This window comes from Dreissena polymorpha, chromosome 3 (genome assembly GCF_020536995.1).
Source record: "Dreissena polymorpha isolate Duluth1 chromosome 3, UMN_Dpol_1.0, whole genome shotgun sequence".
Taxonomy (NCBI): Eukaryota; Metazoa; Mollusca; class Bivalvia; order Myida; family Dreissenidae; genus Dreissena; species Dreissena polymorpha.
The window spans coordinates 46,563,706-46,587,508 of record NC_068357.1 but is presented as its reverse complement, the minus strand read 5'-3'; the positions used below and the strand labels follow the sequence as shown (position 1 = coordinate 46,587,508).

Here is a 23,803-nt window from a genome sequence, read left to right as displayed (position 1 = left end):
ATTGCTTTGTTAGTACAAACCCATCGTATATTGCTTTGTTAGTACAAACCCATCGTATATTGCTTTGTTAGTACAAACCCATCGTATATTGCTTTGTTAGTACAAACCCATCGTATATTGCTTTGTTAGTACAAACCCATCGTATATTGCTTTGTTAGTACAAACCCATCGTATATTGCTTTGTTAGTACAAACCCATCGTATATTGCTTTGTTAGTACAAACCCATCGTATATTGCTTTGTTAGTACAAACCCATCGTATATTGCTTTGTTAGTACAAACCCATCGTATATTGCTTTGTTAGTACAAACCCATCGTATATTGCTTTGTTAGTACAAACCCATCGTATATTGCTTTGTTAGTACAAACCCATCGTATATTGCTTTGTTAGTACAAACCCATCGTATATTGCTTTGTTAGTACAAACCCATCGTATATTGCTTTGTTAGTACAAACCCATCGGATATTGCTTTGTTAGTACAAACCCATCGTATATTGCTTTGTTAGTACAAACCCATCGTATATTGCTTTGTTAGTACAAACCCATCGTATATTGCTTTGTTAGTACAAACCCATCGTATATTGCTTTGTTAGTACAAACCCATCGTATATTGCTTTGTTAGTACAAACCCATCGTATATTGCTTTGTTAGTACAAACCCATCGTATATTGCTTTGTTAGTACAAACCCATCGTATATTGCTTTGTTAGTACAAACCCATCGTATATTGCTTTGTTAGTACAAACCCATCGTATATTGCCTGCAATGGATTTTCATTTAGAAGCGACCTCCTTTAAGTGAAAAATACCATAATAGCAGAAAATGTCCTCCCTGAATACCCTGTGCGTACTGCACAGGCTAATTAGAGAAGATACTTTAGGCACATTCATAAAGCCCTGTTTTTCCAGACAAAAGCTTATATGTTAAACTAAAAAATATTTGTTTACACCAAGCAATTCTAAGATAACACAGATCAGATGTTCAAAGCAAATCCTCATTCAATGTTTATGAGTCGTGTTTGAGAAAACTGGGCATAACGCATGTGCGTAAAGTGTCGTCCCAGATTAGCCTGTGCAGTCCGCACGGGCTAATCAGGGACGACACTTTCTGCCTTAACTAGATTTTTGGTCAAAAGGGACTTCCTTTTTACGAAAAATACCATTAAAGCGGAAAGTGTTGTCTCTGATTAGCCTGTGCGGACTGCACAGGCTAATCTGGGACAACACTTTATGCACATGCATTGGGCCCAGTTTTCTCAGAACAAGGCTCACGTGTTCTTCCTCAGGACACGGAGGAAGAAGAGAAGAGCCTTCTGGAGCAGCTACGCATCGTGCGTGAGAAACTCAAGGTGGAGACGGACGAACACAAGAGACGACAACTGGAGGAGGAGGAGCAGAGACTACTCAGGCTACTATATGGTAGCAAATAGGGATTTGTTATTGGAGACTTGTTCTCTTAACCCTTTACCAATTAGATATTTTGACGTGTTTGTAGTCCCTTAGATGGTTTAATGTAATTAAAGACCCTTCATACTAGATTGAAGTTTTACAGGTTTTATTTTCAATCATTAGATACTGATGAGCAGCAAAGAGCATAAAACCTTAACAGACCCTGAGTTACTCGCAGGCTGTTCTGGTTTTATGCTGTTTGCACATAGCCATTTTCACTTTGCCTGTGAGTGGGAAAGGGTTAAAATGAGGTTGAATGCATGCGCGTAAAGTGTAGTCTAAGATGTGCCTGGTCTGCCAAAACTGAATTTTTGTTTAAAAAGACTTCCTTCAAACAAAAACTGCCATAAAGACATAATATTTCGTCCCAGTATTGCCAGGACACAGCCAATTTAAACCTATAAGCTAAAAAATACGAATGTTAAAATCCTGATTTTTAAATTGGGTTATGGCAGATGGGCATGTGTGTGTGTGGGGCGGGGGGGGGGGGGGGGGGGAGGGAGCAAAGGAAGGATATAGCAAGGTTGCCAAGAGACATAGCTTGGGATTGTCTAGCAAGGTCATTGTTCATACAAATTGAAAAACAAAATGCAAGTGGTTTCCAGTCAGAAAATTAAGTTTGCATTAACCAATCTGGATAAAACTTTGAATATAGCAAGCATGCATTGGGACCTAACTTGGGGTTGTATTTGTGGTGTGTCAGGCAAAGGTCACTGTTTCTAAAAAAATAACTATGGCATAATGAAGTTATTGTATTTAAATAATGTATGTATGTAGCTTACATGCAGACCTAGATTTGAATCATATAAGTTGCCAGGAAGGTCAAGGTCAGTAAGTTGCGAGGCAGATCAAGGTCAGTCAATGGCCAGGCAGGTCAAGGTCAATAAGTTGCAAGGCAGGTCAAGGTCAATAAGTGGCCAAGCAGATCAAGGTCAATAAGTGGCCAGGCAGATCAAGGTCAATAAGTTGCGAGGCAGGTCAAGGTCAATAAGTGGCCAGGCAGATCAAGGTCAATAAGTGGCCAGGCTGATCAAGGTCAATAAGTGGCTAGGCAGGTCAAGGTCAATAAGTGGCCAGGCAGGTCAAGGTCAGTAAGTTGGGAGGCAGGTCAAGGTCAATAAGTGGCCAAGCAGATCAAGATCAATAAGTGGCCAGGCAGATCAAGGTCAATTAGTTGTGAGACAGGTCAAGGTCAATAAGTGGCCAGGCAGATCAAGGTCAATAAGTGGCCAGGCAGGTCAAGGTCAATAAGTGGCCAGGCAGATCAAGGTCAGTAAGTTGCCAGGCAGGTCAAGGTCAATAAGTTGCGAGGCAGATCATGGTCAATAAGTGGCCAGGCAGGTCAAGGTCAATAAGTTGCCAGGCAGATCAAGGTCAATAAGTTGCGAGGCAAGTCAAGGTCAATAAGATGCTAAGCAGATCAAGGTCAGTCAATGGCCATGCAGGTCAAGGTCAATAAGTTGTGAGGCAGGTCAAGGTCAATAAGTGGCCAGGCAGATCCAGGTCAATAAGTGGCCAGGCAGATCAAGGTCAATAAGTGGCCAGGCAGGTCAATTAGTGGCCAGGCAGATCAAGGTCAGTAAGTTGCCAGGCAGGTCAAGGTCAATAAGTTGCAAGGCAGATCAAGGTCAATAAGTGGCCAGGCCGGTCAGGGTCAATAAGTTGCCAGGCAGATCAAGGTCAATAAGTTGCGAGGCAGGTCAAGGTCAATAAGTTGCTAAGCAGATCAAGGTCAGTCAATGGCCATGCAGGTCAAGGTCAATAAGTTGCCAGGCAGATCAAGGTCAATAAGTTGCCAGGCAGGTCAAGGTCAATAAGTTGCCAGGCAGATCAAGGTCAGTCAATGGCCTTGCAGGTCAAGGTCAATAAGTTGCAGGCAGGTCAAGGTCAATAAGTGGCCAGGCAGATCAAGCTCAATAATTGGCCAGGCAGGTCAAGGTCAATAAGATGCCAGGCAGGTCAAGGTCAATAAGTTGCCAGGCAGGCCAAGGTCAATTAGTGGCCAGGCAGATCAAGGTCAATAAGTTGCCTGGCAGGTCAAGGTCAATAAGTTGCCAGGCAGGTAAAGGTCAATAAGTTGCCAGGCAGATCAAGGTCAGTCAATGGCCAGGCAGATCAAGGTCAATAAGTTGCTAGGCAGAGTAAGGTCAATTAGTTGTCAGGCAGAGTAAGGTCAATAAGTTGCAAGGCAGATCAAGGTCAGTCAATGGCCAGGCTGGTCAAGGTCAATAAGTTGCTAGGCAGGTCAAGGTCAAAAAGTTGCCTGGCAGATCAATGTCAATTAGTTGCCAGATCAATAAGTGGAAAGGATGATCAAGGTCAATAATTGGCCAGGCAGGTCAAGGTCAATAATTGGCCAGACAAGTCAAGGTCAATAAGTCGCAAGGTAGATGAAGGAAAATAACTTGCCAGGAACGTCAAAGTGGCCAGGCAGATCAAGGTCATTAAGTGGCCAGGCAGGTCAAGGTCAATAAGTTGCCAGGCAGATCAAGGTCAATAAGTGGCCAGGCAGGTCAAAGTCAATAACTTGCCAGGTAGATCAAGGTCAATAAGTTGCCAGGCAGATCAAGGTCAATAAGTGGCCAGGCAGGTCAAGGTCAATAAGTTGCCAGGCAGATCAAGGTCAATAAGTGGTCAGGCAGGTCAAGGTCAATAAGTTGCCAGGCAGGTCAAGGTCAATAAGTTGCCAGGCAGGTCAAGGTCAGGGTCACAGCTGCTTAAAAAAAAGATAATTGTCCTTTGGTAAATAACTTGAGTATGTATGATGGTATTGCAGCGAAACTGTGTGTGTAGGTTGTTTATATGCATACATGTACTTGGCTTTAATGCATTTGTGACAAGTTCGATGAAATTCAAGGTCACTGGTAATTAAAATCGAAAAACTGGTTCCCGCTCAATAAGTTCAGCTTGGATGGAAGATCTGCACTGAAATTGTGTGTGTAAGTTTGGTATGTGCATTCCTAGCTTCACATTTCACAATTATAATTTATGTCCTCAACTTTGAAAACCTGACTTTGTGGCATTTTCATGTTTCTTGTCTATATGAAGATCCGCAGTAACATTGTAGAATTCTCTAAACAATTATGACTTTAATCATCTTTTATGCATGTAATAAGAAGTATCCCATGTAACCAAGTTAATATAACAAAAACTACTGTAGAAAAACAAATCTGACGCTTGAAGTTTGTTCACAGATCTACGCCACAAGCGTATTCGCTACAGTCTGAAGGTGGCCATCAAGGAACGAGACAGGTATAAGCTGCAGTACTCTATCAATGAGTTCAAGACAGAGAAAGTGGAGGACGTAGATATGGACCTGGAGAAAGCAGAACGTCTGCTCAGAGAGATCACCTCTAGAGATAGTAAGTGAAAAGAGATAATAAGCTCTAGAGATTGTAAGTGAACAGAGATAATTAGCTCTAGAGATTTTAAGTGAAAAGATATAATTAGCTCAAGAGATTGTAAGTGAATAAATATTATAAGTTCCTTAGAGTTGGTTTTGGTCTAGAGATAGTAAGTGAATATAGCTAATTAGCTCTAGAGATTGTAAGTGAATAGAGATAATTAGCTCTAGAGATTGTTAGTGAATAGAGATAATTAGTCTCTTAGGGGTGTTATGGTCTAAAGATTATAAGTGAATAGAGATAATTAGTTCCTTATGGGCGGTAATGATCTAGAGATTTTAAGTGAATAGAGATAATTACATCCTTAGGGGCAGTTGTAGTCTAGAGATTTTAAGTGCTCAAAGACAGTACCTGAACATGGTAAAAGTTGAGATATTTTTCATGCAATTGTGAAATTGTAAGTTTTTTAAGCTTAGATTAGAAAAAACCTGCCCAATGGGAAACGGGGTTTAATGCATGTGCGTAAAATGTTATCGAGATTAACCTGTGCAGTCTACTCATGCTAATCAGGGACAACACTAACTGCTGTTCAGGGACGACACTTACTGCTGTTATCAGGGACGACACTTACTGCTGTTATCAGGGATGACACTTACTGCTGTTATCAGGGACGACACTTACTGCTGTTCAGGGACAACACTTACTGCTGTTATCAGGGACGAAACTTACTGCTGTTATCAGGGACGACACTTACTGCTGTTCAGGGACAACACTTACTACTGTTATCAGGGACGACACTTACTGCTGTTATCAGGGACAACACTTACTGCTGTTATCAGGGACGACACTTTCTGCTGTTATCAGGGACGACACTTACTGCTGTTATCAGGGACGACACTTACTGCTGTTATCAGGGACGACACTTACTGCTGTTATCAGGGACGACACTTACTGCTGTTATCAGGGATGACACTTACTGCTGTTATCAGGGACGACACTTACTGCTGTTATCAGGGACGACACTTACTGCTGTTATCAGGGATGACACTTACTGCTGTTATCAGGGACGACACTTACTGCTGTTCAGGGACAACACTTACTGCTGTTATCAGGGACGACACTTACTGCTGTTCAGGGACGACACTTACTGCTGTTATCAGGGACGACACTAACTGCTGTTATCAGGGACGACACTTACTGCTGTTATCAGGGACGACACTTACTGCTGTTATCAGGGATGACACTTACTGCTGTTATCAGGGACGACACTTACTGCTGTTCAGGGACAACACTTACTGCTGTTATCAGGGACGACACTTACTGCTGTTCAGGGACAACACTTACTGCTGTTATCAGGGATGACACTTACTGCTGTTATCAGGGACAACACTTACTGCTGTTATCAGGGACAACACTTACTGCTGTTCAGGGATGACACTTAGTGCTGTTATCAGGGACGACACTTACTGCTGTTATCAGGGACGACACTTTTGCTGTTATCAGGGACGACACTTACTGCTGTTATCAGGGACGACACTTACTGCTGTTATCAGGGATGACACTTACTGCTGTTATCAGGGATGACACTTACTGCTGTTCAGGGACAACACTTACTGCTGTTATCAGGGACAACGCTTACTGCTGTTATCAGGGACAACACTTACTGCTGTTCAGGGACAACACTTACTGCTGTTATCAGGGACGACACTTACTGCTGTTATCAGGGACAACACTTACTGCTGTTCAGGGATGACACTTACTGCTGTTATCAGGGACGACACTTACTGCTGTTGTCAGGGACGACACTTACTGCTGTTCAGGGAAACACTTACTGCTGTTATCAGGGACGACACTTACTGCTGTTCAGGGATGACACTTACTGCTGTTCAGGGATGACACTTACTGCTGTTATTGAGTTTTTTATCTAAGGGAACAATCTTCTTAACCAAAATCCAGTGTAGGCTGTAAGTGTTGTCCCTGATTAGCCTCTGCTGACTGCACACGCTTATCTTTGAGACACTTAACGCACAGGCATTTAACTCTGTTTTCACAGAGGGAGCCTCATATTTTTCATATCATATCATTCCTATTATTAAAAGGAAACTACCTTTGGTGGATAAAAGCATTGTTTGTACTAAGGGATCAGTGCTTTTTTTGTGCAATCTGCAATAAGTCCTTTTAAAACTCATATGCCTTATCCTACGCTCATTAAGACCTGAAAAAGTTTAAACCTTATATTTGTTTAAACTCCACTGCATCCAAAGCCTGAGGGTAATTGAACCGCTCTCAAGTCTGTTTCCTATGAAGTACCATTATTTGATGTTTTTGGGGGAGATCTCATTCACAGTAGGTACTGAATCCGTGACCTCCGGGTACCAAGACAGACACTTTATCGACTGGGCTATATTCACCTCATAATTAAAATGGTTATTTCTATTTAAAGACCTGAGGAAGGTATTCGATGTCTTTGGTGGAGATCTCATTCACAGTAGGTATCGAATCCGTGACCTCTCGGTCCCTAGAGAAATACCTTATTGACTAAGCCATGTTGACCTCCTAATTAAAATGGTTATTTTTCATTCAAGACCTGAGGAAGGCCGTGTCCAGACGAGAGATCGAGGAACTGGAAAAGGCCATCAATGTGATCAAGAAGAACGGACTGGAGGTCCAACTGGCCAGGGAACTCATCGAGGCGAACACCATCCTCACACGTCTACGCAAGATTCAGAGAATCAGGTACCTACATGTAATGTACAGTAGTTTCGTTTTAGGAAAACTTGGTTTAACCCTTACAGTGCTGGAACCGAATTTTGAAGGCCTTTGCAAACAGTTTGGATCCAGATGAGACGCCACAAAACGTGGCGTCTATCTGGATCCAAATTGTTTGCTATTCTGATAGTATTCTTTGAAAAAAAATCGAAGAAAATGCTAATTTTAGAAATTCAGCAGACAACATTTTAGCAGATGACAAATTACCCAGCATGCAAAGGGTTAAAGTAACATAAAAACTCAAAATCAATACAAATGTCGAAAATATTTCGTAAAATAAACTTAACCCATACAAAATCAGTTTTCCTTAAAGCGATAGCCAAATTTTCAACGCTACATGTGGTCTGTTAACATAGATTTTACAGGATACAAAATGCTAGTTTTTATTTTTTGTGCTACAATATATTCCATGTTAATTTCCCGCCACAACATCAAAACATTGATGAGCAAACGTGAGACTGGCTTTGGGCAGAAACAAAAGAACAACGTATTCCTGAGAACATCGTCGTGCTTCTGAAGTTGCTCGAAGCCAATCTATCATTTGCTTGTTAACCCTTTGCATGCTGGGAAATTTGTCGTCTGCTAAAATGTTGTCTGCTAAATTTCAAAAATTAGCATTTTCTTCTATTTTTTTTCAAAGAATACTATCAGAATAGCAAACAGTTTGGATCCTGATGAGACGCCACGTTCTGTGGCGTCTCATCTGGATCCAAACTGTTTGCACAGGCCTTCAAAATTCGGTTCCGGCACTGAAAGGGTTAATGTTCCAATATCAAAGCCGGAAATTCACATGGAATATATTTTGACACAAAAAATAAAACGAGCATTTTGTATGGCGTTAAATCTATGTTACCAGACCACATCTAACATTGAAATTTTGGCTGTTGATTTTTTATGTGTTGGCTTTATTTTTCTAAATATTGTACAAAATATTTGTTGATTTTAAGTTTTAATGGGCTTTTAATGCTTTTATAGGAAAACAAAAACTGAAATACACTCAAACTGAATTAGATGAAACAAAAAAATGTTACCATTGGAGCAGTCCTAATGGAAAGCATGTGCGAAAAGTGTCGTGAAAAATTAGCCCGTGATCTCTTGACTCTAAGCCGAAATTCAATGTGTGAGAAAAGTGTTTTCAGCACAGGCTAATTTGTGATTTCATTTACACACATGCATTAAGTCCAGTTTCCAAAAACAATGCTTCAATCTATTCATTGGAGTTAAATCTCTTATAGAGAAATCAGGCATTTTATGGAAAGAGCTGTATTCTGTAAACCATTCTTGTATTAAGTTACAAACCAATTCTTTGGCTTAGAACTACAACAAATATTGTACAAATTTTGTTTTATTGAAAAATCAGTGTAAAAATGGGTTCCTATGTCATAATTATTACCTGCTTAGGTGGGATTGGTGCTACATTTATAGGATGCAGTTGAATTGACATTGTACAATCTACATTAATTTTGCCAACATAGTCGTTTCTCTTATTTTCGACAATATCAATGTCTGAAAAAAGTGTTTTCCAACATATGTTTGGATTGATTATTATAATGCCGACATGGCATAAGCAAGTGGAATCAAACAATCCATTACACGTGTTTATTGCTTTGAAGATCTTTCGTTTTTCTGGATTTGTTCTCACACATATTTAGGACCAAATAATGCATAATGTCTGTATAATGTCTGCATAATGTCTGTATAATAATGCATAATGTCTGTATAATGTATGTATAATGTCTGTATAATGTCTGCATAATGTCTGTATAATAATGCATAATGTCTGTATAATAATGCATTATGTCTGTATAATGTCTGCATAATGTCTGTATAATAATGCATAATGTATGTATAATAATGCATTATGTCTGTATAATAATGCATAATGTCTGTATAATAATGCATAATGTCTGTATAATGTCTGTATAATAATGCATAATGTCTGCATAATGTCTGTATAATGTCTGTATAATAATGCATTATGTCTGTATAATAATGCATAATGTCTGTATAATAATGCATAATGTCTGTATAATAATGCATAATGTCTGTATAATAATGCATTATGTCTGTATAATAATGCATAATGTCTGTATAATAATGCATAATGTCTGTATAATGTCTGTATAATAATGCATACTGGTCATGTACGTAATTCCGGCCTGTACGTAAAAAATCGGCCACCTGTGTAAAATCATTTTCATGATCTTTACGCACATATTTTGTTTTTATTTAGAAAAATCAACATGAAAACCATCCCCACTCGCAATATTTTGCAAATGTAAGAACCATATCACCGTAAACTTTTGTGTTAAAATGTCACAAATATAGCAGGAAATATTTGGCTCATGGGGAAAGTGATGTCATCATATGTTGCAACAATTATAATCATATAAGAAACAAATATATTTGATAAAATTATTTTTATTTTATCTAATAAACTTTAATCAAAGTTTTACCAATTTATTGTACAAAAACTTATATTCAAAACATACAAATCAGAACCTAAATATAAATTTTTAATATATGAATTACCTCCCTTTATAAGAATATTGCTAGATTACATGTTTAAATATTATATATAAGCGTTTACTAATAATCAACACTGAAGTCAACTTTTCAAACAAAATGTGTTTACTTTTTTAGCTATGTTTGAAAAAATTTATTAAACACATTAAAAACAAATATTTTTTAATGAAATAGCAGTTTCCCCATTGTTCATATTTATTAAAAGAGGTAGGGGGAGTAAATGGTATAATAATTTCGCATTTATTTTAAATTTCAAGTCAAAAATATTAATAGTATAAACATTGATTAATACTCTGAAATTGAGGACATTTGTCAAAAGATATTGCTTTGTAATTTTATCTGCAGATCAAACCGAAAAGTGGTCGATTTTTAAGGTACATTTAACCTACGAAAATGGATAGTTTACATGTCATCATTTTCTGTTCATTAAGTAACATTCACCGATCTAATTCTATTAAAATTTTCATGCTAGGTGAGTTTTGAACCCAGGATTATATATGTGAAGTTTAGTTTCAACCAGTTGCCTAACACTAAAGATTTTTCTTAAATAGTCCCAAAAGTGGCCGGAATTACGTACATGACCAGTACTGTCTGCATAATGTCTGTATAATGTCAGTATAATACAGTTTTATCTTGCATTTCAGACACAACAAAATAATGATTGTTAATCATCCCATTTAAAAACTAATAAAATTGTTTTTCCAAAGTGAAAAAATCCTCTTGGTATTAAGTGGCTACATATTTCCAAGATACTGAATGAAATAAAGAATAACATTATATGACGCATATCTTATACAGTTTAAAGAACACTGTTTAAAAATTGATGAAAAGTCCATTTGATATATTTTTGAAATATGAGTTTTGATCTTAGAAACTGACTTAATGCATGCACATAAGGTTTTGTCTTAGATAAGCATAAGCTATTCAGGGAAAACATTTTTGTTAAGAAAAGACTCCATTTCAACGAAAAACACCATAAAAGCGGAAAATGTCATCCTGTATTAGCCTGTGCAGACTGCACAGGCTTTACTGAGACCGCACTTTAGGCATATGAATTGAGCATTGTTTTCTCATACATTCAAAATTCCCTGTAGATCGGAGATTCTGGAGCTGAAACAGTCGACCGTTGCCGAGATACGTAGCTACCAGAACCCTCCGCCTGTGGTGCACACTGTCATGACAGCCTGCTTCCTTATACTGGGGCACAAAGAAAAGGAAACTAAGGTATAGCCTACGTTCCTTATACTGGGGCAAAAATAAAAGGACACAAGAGAATAGCAAATATTTCTCATTATTAATACATGTATTTAGGCTTAATGAAAATATTCCCAAGGTATTTTTAATGTTTCAAATACCTTGAAAACTGTTTGATTGTAATTCTTTTGTATTCTTCATTGTTCATTTTCTAATTTATTAGGAAAGATAAATGTTCAAGCAAATACTGCTTAGTGTCCCATTAACCTTACTGTGCAAAGTAACAATGAAAAAGTATTCATTTTATATTTAAACTCCATCCTTTTCTTCTGCAGAAATTCCTGATTGAAACCTGGCATTTTGATTTTGTTTGTTATTATGTTTGTTTCTATGAAATTATTGCACTATAATTGAAAAATGATCTTTTTTCAGCAAAAATTTACAATTAACTTCAAAACCAGTTATAAATTAGTATTCTTGGGGGCACTTACCTTCTCATAAATATTTTATTTCATAGATGTGTGGCTTATTTGGTAACAAATGAGACATTTTTTGGGAAAACTGGGCTTGATGAATATGCTGAAAAAATCCTCCAAAAATTCCTGGGCAGTCTGCACTGGCTTATCATGAAGGGACGTTTATTTCCACATTTGTGGATTTTTTTCGTTTAAAAGCAGTTTCTTTTTTATGAAAAACTGAGAGGACTTCACAGGCTAATCTGTGACAACACTTTACGCACATGCATTAACTCTTTCAGTGCGGGAACCCAATTTGGGCCTTTGCAAACAGTTTGGATCCAGATGAGACGCCACAGAACGTGTCGACTCATCTGGATCCAAACTGTTTGCTATTCTGATAGTATTCTTTGAAAAAAAATCGAAGAAAATGCTAATTTTAGAAATTCAGCAGATGACATTTTAGCAGACGACAAATTTCCCAGCATGCAAAGGGTTAACCCAGTTTTTCCAAAATGTGACTCAAATAGTAAATAGTGGCACCCTCCATACAAATAGGACTGGAAGACCGTGCAAGCGCTCGTGGGTAAAACGGGCAAAGAAGGTCTAAAACGTCGCTGCCTGGAGTGCGATGCAAGCAAGATATCGATGGAGAGCGCGAGGCGAGCGAAAGAGCTGCTTGACAAACACGAGCTTGACGAGGTCCGTGATGTATCTGCTGGAGCAGCAACGTTCTATGTTTTCGTAAGTGAAAGATTTGTATTTTTGTTTCCAATGGAAATCTTCAGACCTGGAACTATATTCACCAACCAAGTCTTAGACTTCAGTCTGAAAATAAAAAATACTCATGAAACTGAAATGTTCTAAATATTCTGTATTGTTTATTGTAACTTGACATTTTACACCTCAAATTACTGGGTACATTATTGTTCAGTTACAACAGTGTGCTCTTTTCTTTAAGTCTCAGAAGTGGTTGATGAATTTGAACCCTAAAAAAATCCTTGGTGCATAAACTGCCTTGGAGCATTTTTTCTTCCCCTTCAACAACCAGTTATGTGTTAATTTCTAGGAATGGTAACGTAGTTTTTGTTACAAAACCCTTTACCTCTCTTCCCTTTCCCTAAATCCCCCCTTTTTGAATATTTTGTTTGAAGCATTTATTTCTAACTAAGCAAATATTTGTTGCTTATAATGCTCAATTAGAAAAAATATATGTGAAATTCATCTATCGTTTTGTGTGGAAAGTATTTAGTATTTAACATATTTTTTTTAGATGGACTGAATGGAATTACTCTATCATATTCTGGTTTCAGTATTATAATGTTACATTTCACTCAATTATTTGCTTGCTTAATTGTAATTTTTAGCTCGTCTGTTTTTGAAGAAAACCCGAGGTCTTGTCATAGCCAGCTCGTCTGTCGTCGTCGGCTAAAACCTTAACATTGGCTCTAAAACCAAAGTGCTTCCACCTACAACTTTGAAACTTCATATGTAGATGCACCTTGATGAGTTCTACATGCCACACCCATTCATGGGTCACTAGGTCAAAGGTCAAGGTCACTGTGACCTCTAATATAAAACTTTATCATAGGCTCTAAAATCAATGTGCTTCCACCTAAAACTTTGAAACTTCATATGTAGATGCACCTTCATGAGTTCTACATGCCACACCCATTTTTGGGTCACTAGGTCAAAGGTCAAGGTCAATGTTACCTCAAATATAAAATTTTAACATAGGCTCTAAAATCAACGTGCTTCCAACTACAACTTTGAAACTTCATATGTAGATGCACCTTGATCAGTTCTACACGCCACAATCATTTTTGGGTCACTAGGTCAAAGGTCAAGGTCACTCTGACCTCTAATATAAAACTTTATCATAGGCTCTAAAATCAATGTGCTTCCACCTAAAACTTTGAAACTTCATATGTAGATGCACCTTCATGAGTTCTACATGCCACACCCATTTTTGGGTCACTAGGTCAAAGGTCAAGGTCAATGTTACCTCAAATATAAAACTTTAACATTGGCTCTAAAATCAAAGTGCTTCCACCTACAACTTTGAAACTTCATATGTAGATGCACCTTGATCAGTTCTACACACCACAATCATTTTTGGGTCACTAGGTCAAAGGTCAAGGTCACTGTGACCTCTAATATAAAACTTTAACATAGGCTCTAAAATCAAAGTGCTTCCACCAACAACTTTGAAACTTCCTATGTAGATGCACCTTGATAACTTCTACACTCCACACCCATTTTTAGGTCACTAGGTCAAAGGTCATTGTCAATGTGACCCACGGTAATTAATTTACTTTCATTTATTCCTTTGTCCAAAACTGCACCCAAGGCCGAGCGTTGGCAACCGCTATGCGGAGGTTTTGTTATTATTAAGTGATAAATAATGAATGGCTTTATTAACTTGTATTTTGCTGTATGCTGTTTTTAGACAGAGGCAGTGACATCTGAAATGTTTCAAGAAGCAGGCTCAGTTCTGGACTGGTTCTAAGCTATTTGCTTTAGAACCACAGACTGTGTCCCATAAAATTTCATCTCAGTCAGTATTATGTGGACTGGTTTGATGAATGTTGTCTGGCTATTAATTTGCTATAACAGTGTTGTCTGTGCTCACATCTTGCTTATTTTTATCTTCAGACAGAGTAATTGTCTGAATTATTTAAAACCGTTATCAGATATTTGTTAAGAGGAAGCGAGTGCTCTTAAGATCGTCCCGTAGACCCCCAAGTACTGGTTCTACCAGGACATGGACTTAAGAGCTTATCAATAAGCCCAAGGCTTTGGAAGCTATCAAGCTAAAATAAATAGTTTTAAACTAAAACTTCCATATTTACCATGATTATTGGACTTAGAGAGGGAGGAAGAAGTGTAGGAGAAAATGATGATGCATTACTTTCAGTAGATGTGGTTTGGCACTGAGTGCATTTGTGTTGAATGTTGAATTTGGTTGAATTTTGCAGTTTAACAAGTCTGCTCAGCATTATTGTTTTAATATGTGTACCTTAAACATGTGTGATCAGGTGTTGAGGCAGTATAATTTATATGTTATTAGAAAATTTAAATAATCAATTGTCTTTGAATCTGTATATAAAAAACTATGCTATTGAGATTTAAGCCATACTGTTTCAAACTGGTGTGAATAATAATTGTAATAAAATAGTATTGGTGTAGTATTGACATGATGATTATTTTAATTATACAAAACAAATATGTCGATGATATGATTCTGTAGTACATAATTGTTTCCACTGCACATATATATGTTTTTTTGTGAAAATCTGCTGGTTGGTTTTTGTTTTGTATGCATGTAAAACTTAAATGTATATTGATAAATTGCACCTATTGATTTTTTTTTGCTGATACAATGTCTAGTTATAACTTTTTGTTTTAAAAATACATAAAATATCTGTTGAAAAATATTGGCAAATTCATTACAACCATTATGTTCCTCAGTTAAATGTTCGACATATTTTAAAACTTTATATAGTTATGCTTACTTGGATTATGTGTTAACTCAACACAAAAGGATTTTTACTTATTTCCAAAAATTAAATATAATATTAACAAAACAAAACATGTTACCTATCAAACAGACTTTAAATTATTACAAATTATATTTAAGAATACAATTAAATTTATTTGAAATAAATTCAATAAAATAATTCTAGACACATTTATAATGTGCCTTGACAATATTTCATTTCATTTTACCACTTACATGTTCTCTGAAATATATGTTATTTTTTCTTGCCACAAACTTTTATTGTAATGGTATAAATTACCTACAAGTACAAACTTAAAATTTAATAACATTGGTATTTGTATTGTATGTGCAGGAAAATGTTCCAATGTACCATGTTTGTATAATGGTGAATGTAAAAAGAGAAAGAAATGAGATTGATTCCCCAAGTCCTAGTGAATTTTCAACAACCCCTCTGCCATCTACTGAAAATTCATTTATATTTGTTTGCATGAAATTTACTGGTTTTTTAAAAACTGACTTTTTGTGGATTTTTGATTATGGAAAAAAAAGAGAAGAATTTGTATTGGTCATTTTTCTTGAGTCTTTGTGTTAAATTTGCATCTAAGCCAACCCAAGAAATCAGTGAAAAATTAAAATCCCATGAATAAATATGATTTTACACTATTTAAAATAGTATAAATACTTACACTTTTTTTTATTAAATCTGCTTTTTCGCTCTTTCAGTCAGTTGCTATGGTAGAGGAGGTGTTTGACTTGGCAGAGAGAGGACCTATCCCTGACGACGATGATGACCCCAACGCGCCCTCGGACCCAAAGGTCAAGGCCAAGGGACCCCAGAGGATTGACCCCACCAAGATGATCCTTAATCGAGGTCGTCAGGTGGTGACAACTACCTCAACCAGTACAACCGTGGTTAAATCACGAACCAAGACCCCCACTCGCAAGAGTTAATAGTGTTCAACAGTATTATACACTATAAAAAGGGAAATCAATCAAAATTATTTTGTATAGATATTTATATACCTTCACAGATATAGAGTATCATAATTGTATTTTCTCTCAAAAACACTGAATATTAAAGTATGATATTCAAGTCAAAATTTGTATTGGTTTTGATTTTTTTTCTTTTATATTCATAGTACCGGTAACTGCTAAAATTAATATTTTTTAAATACATTTTTATGTCACAACACTAGACAATCAATAAATAGCAGTTTGAATTTTTTCAAAAGCGTTTGCGTTTGCATCATGGCCCATGTGTAACATTCTTCTTGTGTGGAGACCATATTGTAAGAGATTCGTAAGACTCAATGAAACGTCACAGATATGATCCTTGAGTGGCCCACTATCAAAGTTGTTCAATTGTTTTTGGTACATTTGTGCAGGTCACTTGAGCTCAACATATATTTTAAATACAGCATATTTGTATAGACTTGTATAGTAAATAACTTCTTCTCCAAAGCAAGAGTTTTAATATTTGATTTGTGACATTGTTAAGTGGTCCTTTACAAAGTTTGTTAAGATCATGCAACTGTGGTAAATAACATTGTCTTGATTGAAACTGCTATAATCAGGGTGTTGTAGCAAAGTACAGTTGTCATCTACAAATTTTGTTAAAATCATTCCACTGGGGTCACAACTGGCATTACCAAAGTGGTAACCTGATTCGTATAGACTGTTGGCCCTCTTGTTTTTATTTAAAGAAACCAAATTATATATTTCTTTATTACATGTATGTTTGAAATAATAATGTACCAGGATTTGTTAATATTTGAAGATGCACATTGTTTTAGTGTTTTTCTTTGAATTCTTCAGATTGAGACTGTTGAGTTATATCAATAATTGTAAATCAAAATTTGTGGTGTGTTGATGTTATTAAATTATTATTATTGTTATGCATTTATTAACATTTTCAAAATTGGAAAGATATAGCAAGTGTTATGTTGATGTAATAAGATTTGTATTGTTTGCATTTACTATCTTTTTTCTTTGTTTTCCTTTATATTTTATATATGAATAAGTAGGGATTTTTACAGTAAATGGTGAAAGATAGATTTATATGATATATATATATATAATTAATATTTGTCTACTAACAGTAATTTTTTCAGTGATAATGCTAAGCTATCTGATTTTCTATAGGCTGATATTACACTCTTCAAAGTCTCCCATGAATTGCCTGTTGTACAACAATTAAGCTGTTTTCAAAATAACTTCCAAAATTAGGGATGTCTAGTGTATTTATTTCTATATCTAGAATATTTCTTACAGAAAGCAAACAGCGCAGACCCAGATGAGATGCCGCATCATGCAGCGTCTCATCTGGGTCTACACTGTTTGCCAAGGCCTTTTTTCTCGACGCTAGGCATAAATGGGTTAATACATGTGCGTAAAGTGTTGTCGCAGGTTATCATGTGGGTTTGCAAAGGCTAATCAGGGATACAACTGCACGTTTTTATTGTATTTTTTCGTTTAAAGGAAGTCCCTTCTCAACAAAAATCCAGTTTAAGCTGAAAATGTTGTCCCTAATTAGTATGTTTGGACTGCACTGGATAATCTGGGGCTACACTTTACAAACATGCATTAAGCCCCGTTGTCCCAGAGCATGGCTCACCCATGTTGCTTTACAATGTATTCATTTATGAAATCTATATAACTTGTTCAAAACTAATAGAAATCCTATGTAATGTTATACAAATGCTGTGGCATTTATTGTTTTCTGGTGAAATTGTTGTTAGCCTGCTGGCAGGATTTCTTTTCTGACAAATATTTATCATTTGATATATGTTTGCTGTATTCACAGACTCTAGATGAGATATACGCTCCGTGCTGTATTGTAAGATGTTTACTGTATATTTATCGTCTTATTTGTTTTTTTTGTGCAGGTAGTAGTTTTGAGCTGGGCTGTTTTCGAAGAAAACCCGAGATATTGTCATAGCCAGCTCGTCGTGTCGTCTGCCGTCCGCGTCGTGCTAAAACCATGACATTTTGCTCTAAAATCAAAGTGCTCCCACACACAACTTTAAAACTTTATATGTAGATGCACCTTGATGAGTTCTACACGCCACACCCATTTTTGGGTCACTAGGTCAAAGGTCAAGGTTACTGTGACCTGTTAAAAAAAAAAATTCTGACAAGCTTTCATTTATTCAAAACTGCACCCGCAGCCGAGCTTTGGCACCCGTTATGCGGTGCTCTTGTTATAGTAAAATATTCACAACTCTTCTCTGAAACTTCACATGATGGCATTGAGATGTTTTTTCCAGTGGACATCTTCCGATATTTTTCACATGACGGCCCTGGGGTAAAATTTGATCATAAAATACCTTTCCCTTTATCCAAAGCATTTTCTGCTTGATAATATGTCATGAACTTCTAACAAATTTGTGGGAAAAGGATGTAAAGAGATGACAGCATAAATCTTTCAAATAAGTACTGTTTGATACTCGTTCTGGATAAACTGGGCTAAATGCATCTGCGTGAAGTGTCGTCCCAGATAAGGCTGTGCAGCCCGCACAGGCTAATGAGGGACAACACTTTCTGCCTTGACTGTTTTTTGTTGAGTAGAGACCTCATTAAAACCATAATCCGAAAATTGCCGTCCCTAATTGGCCTGGTCGGACTGGGACAATCTTGGACAACACAGTATGCACCAGCATTTTACCCATTTATGCCTAGTGGACTTTCCCATCCTTCTAAATTGGATCAAGTTATTTCCAAAATTAAATGCAGCGTCTCATTTGGGTCTACGCTGTTTGCAATGTCCTTTTTTCAGGACGCTAGGCATAAATGGATTAACCCGGTTATCCCAAAGCGCAGCTCATATGCTGCTTAACCCTTTACCACTCAGATACGTATTTTGATGCATTTGTAGTCCCTTAGAAAGTTAAATTTAATTCAAAACCTTTTCTTACTAGATTCAAGTTTAAAAGGTTTCATTTCCAACCCTTAGATACTGATAAGCAGCAAACAGCATAAAACTTGAACAGACTGCAAGTTACTCGCAGGCTGTTCTGGTTTTATGATGTTTGCACATTTTCACTTTGTTTCTGAGTGGGAAAGGCTTAAACGCAGGTGATTCACCAGGTGCCATCTTGGCTCTAGTGTTTCCACGCCCCATTTATTCACAGTCGATGTGTGAATATGTCGCAATGTATCTGCGCAGTTTTATTTTTTACTTTGCTTTTTCCTTTGTATATTAAATAAAAATCTTATACATTATACTGTGTTTTATTGTGTATAGTTTGCACATACAAGGTGTTATGTGACGTCATTTATTGGATGGCGTGTAAAGTTACATTTTCATTTAAACAAAGATCTGTCAATAAAGATTGTTATTGACAGATCTGTGCTTGTACTTTAAACAAAAGCTGTGTAAGTATCTTATTTTCTACTCGCTCTTGACATAATTAGGCTCCGTTTACAAAAGTAGTAAGCACTTCCCATACAAACGTACAGTGTACACTTTAAACAATGTTCAAAAACGCAAAAAAAGAAAACAAATACCGGTAAAATAAGCACATTAATTGATTGAACACTCATTTATTAAACAAGGCTGCACCAACAGTTTAGCTTTCAATTTGTATGAGTTATTATTGAAAGATTCAAAGACCAAAACATCAAACACACAATTACTGAATTGTGTCTTGATGCACCACACTTCAATTCCACAATACTACCGTCACCGCCAATGTCTTCATCTTCATTGTCTTGAAGATTTTATCGTCTAAAAATATATGATTATCACCACAATCAGGATATAAATTACGAAACATACATCAACATAATAAGAGTATTAACCAGACATGAATATTCCTGATATGTGCATATCGAAACGGATGAGTATTGATCTATATGATTGCAATTTCAGAGGAGCTAATCACGCGATATTCAATATGGTGACGTCCATGCCGAGACAGCTATTTGTCGCCTATTTATACCTTGTATTACCTTTGTTTATTTTTTTAAATGACGCTAACTTTCCAGCCAAATATACGGAATCCGGATAGTGCCATCTATAATCTCGCCCTTCTTTCGTCAATGGCGGCACAGGAAGCGATACACGGTATATTGCGCGACAGTCGCGACAACGCACAATATTTTGCGCGAAAGTCGCGGCGACGCACGATATATTTAACACCATATATCGCCTTTGTGTAGGTAGCCCAAAAGGCGATATATCGTGTTAATATATATCGTGCGTCGCCGCGACTGTCGCGCAAAATATCGTGCGTCGCCGCGACTGTCGCGCGAAATATCGTGCGTCGGCGAGACTGTCGCGCATAAATATCGTGCGTCGCCGCGACTGTCGCGCAAAATATCGCGTATCGCTTCGTGTGTCGTGTCTCGCGTTCAAAGGGCGACGCACGAAGCACGAAGCGACGCACGATATTTTGCGCGACAGTCGCGGTGACGCACGATATTTTATTATTCAAATATCGCACATATTATCCGAATCTCGTGTATCGCGGTGTATTTTCAGACCGCGACACACGACGCACGAAGCGATACTTGATATTTTGCGCGACAGTCGCGGCAACACGCGCTATTTGTACTGTTTAAATATCGCTGTAATAATATCGCCCTTTTATATGCGCTATCTAGCTCTTTAAAAACGACTGTCGCGCTTTGCGAACGCGACCGTCGCCCTCAATGAACGCGACCGTCGCCCTTTTATAGGCGATATCTCGCTTTTCCATACAAAATTTAATTCAAAATAGCAAACTTGTAAATAAGGTTAGCCTATCCAGGCGTTCAAGAACGATTTCCAGACGTTCTGACCGAGTACGGCAAACATTGTGGTTGGATAATTAAATGATTTTCCTCTTATCGTGACACTAAACTATTTCGGTAATGTTTGTTTTCTCATCTTGAAAGCAAAACTGTGTTTATCGATTGTCAATTATATATTCCCCGGACGATTTAGTGAACGAGTACTAACTCTAAAATTCTGCGAGATGGATTTTAACGCGTAATTGTAGCTGGGCTGCAATTTGTGTCGTTTAAACATTTCGAGAGAAGTCCGGAATTCCTTACACTGAACAGTGCTACATCCTTTGCGCTGAGCACAGACACGGTGATATAGCCAAAGTTCAGAGGTTTTATCTCGAATCAGCCTATGAAATATTCGAAAAAAATCATGCGTGTCTGCTGGCGTTATATAAAAGTCATTTAAGTTGAAAAGGTTGGTAAAACAGCTACGCCGAAAAAGCGCATTAGTGCTCTATACCTATGTTTAGGTCAGAGTTGTTGACACCGTGTGAACTGCTAGGGTAACAAATAATGCATAAACAACAAAGTACGGTTCAACAGGGCTGTTTTCATGACTACCTAATTCGTGAGTAAAATTATCTTATTGTATATTTTGAATTTGTATATGGTGTCAAAAATAAAAAGTTTTGTACAGGGAATTTTCATCATGAAATTATATTCTTAGTCAGATAGGTATTCAATATTCAATATTCATTTAATATGATGGTGATTGCAAATTGTCTTTATATCCAGTTCTCATTACTATTTTCATCATACTTTATATGCTTTCAGAACGTCCAAAAAGGGCCGTGTTGTTGTTATTTTGTCTAAGTTATCTCTTTGAAATAAATAGGATGATAAAAAGTGCACACGAATCTCGACATGTGCGTTATGACACTCTCTTTATAAATCTGAATGGCATGTGTTCATTTCAAGCTTGCGATTAATTTTGAAAAATGAGTTGCGTCTTAAATTATGCAATAGCGAACAACTTCAGTGCTATCAGCGCTTTGATTGTTTATGTTGTATTGTGTTAATAATATAAAGGCGCAAACAGTCCTCCAGTGTCCATCAGATTCAAGTGAAAGTTTGATCGACATCAGGAATGCATATGATCCGTGCTCTGTGAAAAATGGGTTTAATGAATGTGCGTAAAGTGTCGTCCCATGTTAGCCTGTGTAGTCCGCACAGGCTAATCAGGGACGACATTTTGCGCTTTTATGGCATTTTTCGTTTTCTAAAAGTCTCTTCTCAGTAAAAATCCAGTTTAGACCGAAAGTATCATTCCTGATAAGTCTGTGCACAGGCTAATCTGGAACGACGTTCTATGCACATGCATTAAACCTCTTTTTCACATAGCACGGTCCATATAAATTAGCTGCGTCCGTTCAATGGAAACCAACAAATGAGCGATTTTTTACCTTCAAACTAATGACCTCTTTTCTAAGTTCCAGCGACATCCACCCATGGGTAAACAAAGAGCGTTTACATTAAGACAAAGGAACAGATCTGTAGAAAGTCAATTTTAATTGCCTACAATTTGTGTACGGGCGTCAAAAAGCGACATGAGACGAAATGTAGACCATTGACTGATGTCGCTTCCAAAAGAGTTCATTTTCTATAAATGAACAATACTTAAGAATATTTCATTTAAATGTTGTACAACATCATTACACCGATATGAATTATAGGCTTCTCTGGTTATTATAATAAATCAAAGCGCTGAAGGCACTGAATTTGTTCGCGGTTGTATAATCTTAGACGCAACTCAGTTTTCAAAAGTATGTTATAGCATTTTATATCGCAAGTTTGAAATGACCACAACCCATTGAAATTTATAAAGAGTGTGTCTTAAAGCACAGGTCGAGATGTGTGTTGTTTTTTTTTCAAATCATTGATACAGCTCATCAGTGTGCACAGGCTAATCTTATTTGACACGCATTAAACCCCGTTTTCCCTGAAAGCAGCCAATATGTACAGATTTCAATTATGAACACTAGACTGGCCATACATACACACTATGTAGTGTACCAGTGGGAACTTTAAACAGGCAGATGCGGTGGTTAAAGCCATTCGTCGTCTGCTTAATTTTACTGTAGTTATCCACACAGGCAGTCACGGGTTACTGTTCGTAGCGTACTTAACGCAGACTGATTTGCAAAATTGCCTCTACATTATTTGTAAGCTAACGCTCACAAATACAAAGCAAGGAAATAAGTTAAGTTGTGGGCCAGTTATCTAAATCAGAGAACCACTCGGTAGTTACCGGGTATTAATCCCCATAATAAAGTAACAAAGTTCACGATAAAAACAACATACAACGCGAATCACAACCTGATATACTTAATACATGTAGTGAATTGAGAGAACAACTAGAACGCAACACCACAACGCAGTGGAATAATGCAATCTGATGGATAGTCCGTCTGCAGAGTTTTAATAATAATGTTGTATTCATAGGAAACGCGAAACCGACCTTACAAGCTTCACACAGATACACATTGCGTCCTTATTTGAGATCAGATAACGCTTCAGCGAACTATTTCAGTACATTTCATCAACGAGAAACACTCCTATAAGCAAACATGTTATGTATTTTCTTATTTTGTTATTTGTGCGTTCGTCTTATTAATTGAGTCGCGTTCTGAGGAGACTGTGCATAATGCATGTGCGTAAAGTGTCGTCCCAGATTAGCCTGTGCAGTCCACATAGGCTAATCAGGGACGACACTTTCCGCCTAAATTGGATTTTTGCTAAGAAGAGACTTCATTTAAATGACATTAAAGCGGAAAGTTTCGTCCCTGATTAGCCTGTG

At 37.1% G+C, this 23,803-nt stretch overlaps 1 protein-coding gene across 2 annotated transcripts in view; it reads left to right on the top strand.

The window, feature by feature from the left end:
* LOC127874003 (trichohyalin-like) overlaps nt 1-19,458 on the top strand; it is a 52,377-nt gene extending 32,919 nt beyond the window's left edge. For both annotated transcript variants that reach the window (XM_052418110.1, XM_052418109.1), the window contains exons 9-14: nt 1,285-1,417; nt 4,642-4,809; nt 7,377-7,527; nt 11,181-11,310; nt 12,294-12,479; nt 15,961-19,458. In XM_052418110.1, coding sequence (XP_052274070.1) covers nt 1,285-1,417; nt 4,642-4,809; nt 7,377-7,527; nt 11,181-11,310; nt 12,294-12,479; nt 15,961-16,188 — 996 coding nt within the window. In that variant the 3' untranslated portion in view covers nt 16,189-19,458. The remainder of the gene's footprint in view (nt 1-1,284; nt 1,418-4,641; nt 4,810-7,376; nt 7,528-11,180; nt 11,311-12,293; nt 12,480-15,960) is intronic.
* Nucleotides 19,459-23,803: the final 4,345 nt, after the last annotated feature.